Genomic DNA, 3,348 nt, shown 5'->3' with positions numbered 1-3,348 from the left:
TACCTGCGTATTCCCTCCGACCCCCAGGTAAATAACGCAGGTGCTTTGTACACCGGCTTCATCAAAGACTTGGAAGAGAAGGACATCGACACGACCTTCAACCTCAACTTCAAAGTGCCTGTGCTTCTGTCAAAATTGGTGTTTCCATATCTGAAAGAGACAAAAGGTACCGTATGTCCAATGGAAAGGTCATTGTCGCTGCGGCCATTTTGTCTGTAGAAGAAACATCTGCACACTCTAGACCACAGCAACAACAACAATAATAATAATAATAATAATAAAATAATATAATACTATAATAACTATAATAATAATGATAATAATAATAATATTAATTATTATTATTATTATTATTATAATAATAATAATAATAATAATAATAGTAGTAGTAATATAACAACAACACCACTATCATCATCATCATCATCATCATCATCATCATCATCATCATCATCATCATCATCATCATAGATCAATAGAGAGAGAGAGAGAGAGAGAGAGAGAGAGAGAGAGAGAGAGAGAGAGAGAGAGAGAGAGAGAGAGATAGATAGATAGATAGATAGATAGATAGATAGCATTTGTATAGCGGAAATTCCCGCTCAACAGTAAGGTCTATATTATTGCCCCAGCAGGCCTGATAGCATTCTCAAACAATCACAACTTCCCGTGAAGCGTACAGTGCAAGTTGCCATTTGAGAGGCTTTGTAACACGAACTTACTGACAAGATCTCTGGAACGACATGACCATAAGTAACTAAAACCAAAGATTGTACATAACAAGATAGTTCACTCAGCCAATCAAGTGTCCGCGGAAGTCTGCGCCTTGGTTCAGATGGCGCTGCAGTCTTTGTTTTGAAACTCTCTTCCGTTTCTCCAGAGGAAGAAATGAATAGCACAGATTGTTAGTTTCACTTTTATGATTTTTCACACAAGTAGGGTAGCTCTGATAGCAAAGTCCGCACTTTTTCGAAGAAAAGAGGGGAGAGTACTATCTTGTTAGACACTATCTTTGCAAAAACACGAACATACCGACAAGACAGAGCTCTCGCGATACTGACAAGATCTCAAACACGACATGACCAAAAGTAACTAAAACACGGACATACTGACAAGATCTCTGGCATGACATGACCATAAGTAACTAAAACACGAACATACTGACAAGATCCCTGGCACGACATGACCATAAGTAACTAAAACACAAACATACTGACAAGATCTCTGGCACGACATGACCATAAATAACTAAAACACGAACATACTGACAAGATCTCTGGCACGACATGACCATAAGTAACTAAAACACAAACATACTGACAAGATCTCTGGCACGACATGACCATAAATAACTAAAACACGAACATACTGACAAGATCTCTGGCACGACATGACCATAAGTAACTAAAACACAAACATACTGACAAGATCTCTGGCACGACATGACCATAAATAACTAAAACACGAACATACTGACAAGATCTCTGGCACGACATGACCATAAGTAACCATCCATCGTGGAAGAGACGGGCTGTTCTGACCCCGCCTGTCAGGGTCAACCCGGGCTGAGACAGATACAACGTCCAAACAGACAGGGCGACATATTCGAGAAATAAAAACCTCCCAAAGAGAATGGAACTCGTGACGTCTGTATATGACGTTGCCCGACCCCTACACCACAGCAAAGATCGTACATAACAAGATAGTTCACTCCTCTCTGAGCCAGTTTAAAAATGTGTCCTCACAGTCAGGTGGCGCCCTCTTCGAAAAAGAGCGGACTTTGCGAACAGAGTTACCCTACTTGTGAGAAAAACAATAAAAGCAAAACTAACAAACTGTGCTATTCCTATTCTTCTTCTTGAGAAACGAAAGAGAGCTTCAAAAAAAAAAAGAAAAAAAAAAGACTGCAGCTCCATCTGAATCAATGCGCGGACTTCCGCGGACACTTTTTTGGCTGAGTGAACAATCTTGTTATGGACCATCTTTGACCATAGTCGTCTCTGAAACAACTAAAACTGAAGGATTATTCACAAGTTACCAACGCTGGGGTGGAAGTTTTCTATTATGGGAGAATGAAAAATGAAACTGTGGTATTTCAAGTTAACCCTTCACAACACCAAGTACACGTCTAGGGTTAATAGACACAAGAAAATAGATACACGTAGTAAAATCTATTTCTGGTCGGTGGGATACCAGTGATGTGTGAATATGCTTGTGTGTGAATGTTGCTCCTCTCTCTCTCTGTTTCTCTTTCTCTCTCTCTCTATTTCTCTTTTTCTGTCTGTCTGTCTGTCTGTCTGTCTGTCTGTCTGTCTGTCTGTCTGTCTGTCTGTCTGTCTGTCTGTCTGTCTGTCTGGTTGCCTGTCTCTCTCTTTGTGCCTCTCTCTGTCTCTCTCTTTGTCTTTCTCTCTGCCTCTCTCCTTTTCTCTTTCTCCTTCTTTCCCTCTTTCTTTCTCTCGTCTTCTATCTCTCTGTCTCTGTCTCTTTCTCTCTCCCCCTCTCTCTCTTTTTCTCTCTCTGTCTGTCCACTCTCTCTCTCCTTCTCTCTCCCACTCTCTCTGTTTCTTTCTCTCTATTCCCGTTCTCTGTCTCTGTCTCTTTTTTTGTCTCTCTCTCTCTCTCTCTCTCTCTCTCTCTCTCTATCTATCTATCTATCTATCTATCTATCTACCTATCTATCTATCTATCTATCTATCTATCTATCTATCTATCATTCTCCATCTCTCTCTTTTTTTTTGCTCTGTCTTACCCTCTCTCTCTCTCTCTCTCTCTCTCTCTCTCTCTCTCTCTGTATCTCTCTGCCTCTTTCTCTATCTCTCTGTCTCTGTCTCTGTCTCAGTCTCTCTCTCTGTCTCTCTGTCTCTCTCTCTCTGTCTCTCTCTCTCTATCTCTCTCTCTCTCTGTCTCTCTCTCTCTCTCTCTCTCTCTCTCTCTCTCTTTTTTTTAATAATACATAGACAACATAGATCCTGTGCACGTGTCTTCTATTTAGCACCTCTGTTTTTTTATACTTCACCAGGCCCAGGAACAAAGACATGCTGTGCTGACTCTCAGATCATAACCTAGGATAAGCAGGGGGCGGTTCCTCTCCCGTCTCTGCTCAGATGCCCGAGCCGTCTCCGCAACTTTTTCATTCTGAGGTGGGGGTTTCACCTCCTCTGCGAGTCAGGTAAGGTTGTTCTTCCCACGACAAGAAAGCGACACCGCCCCGAAGAATAGGATTCACGCAGCGGAGAAATACTGAGAGAAGAATTTGGTGCTAGCTCTAGAACTTCATATGAGAGGCCTTTCAGTGTTTTGTCTCCTGCAATGAATTATACTGCACATGTTTTTTTTTCTATCAACCCGCCC

The 3,348-nt window shown here is 41.5% G+C and overlaps 1 protein-coding gene across 1 annotated transcript in view; it reads left to right on the top strand.

The window, feature by feature from the left end:
• The window catches only part of LOC101857034 (uncharacterized oxidoreductase TM_0325-like), a 9,681-nt gene that overhangs the window by 1,177 nt on the left and 5,156 nt on the right, over positions 1-3,348 (top strand). The window contains exon 2 of the mRNA XM_035970742.1: positions 28-171. Within this exon, the coding sequence (XP_035826635.1) occupies positions 28-171 (144 nt within the window). The remainder of the gene's footprint in view (positions 1-27; positions 172-3,348) is intronic.

This window comes from Aplysia californica, unplaced genomic scaffold, assembly GCF_000002075.1.
Source record: "Aplysia californica isolate F4 #8 unplaced genomic scaffold, AplCal3.0 scaffold00315, whole genome shotgun sequence".
Classification (NCBI taxonomy): Eukaryota; Metazoa; Mollusca; class Gastropoda; order Aplysiida; family Aplysiidae; genus Aplysia; species Aplysia californica.
The sequence above is the reverse complement of the archived record's forward strand: the minus strand, read 5'-3'. Positions and strand labels throughout refer to the sequence as shown.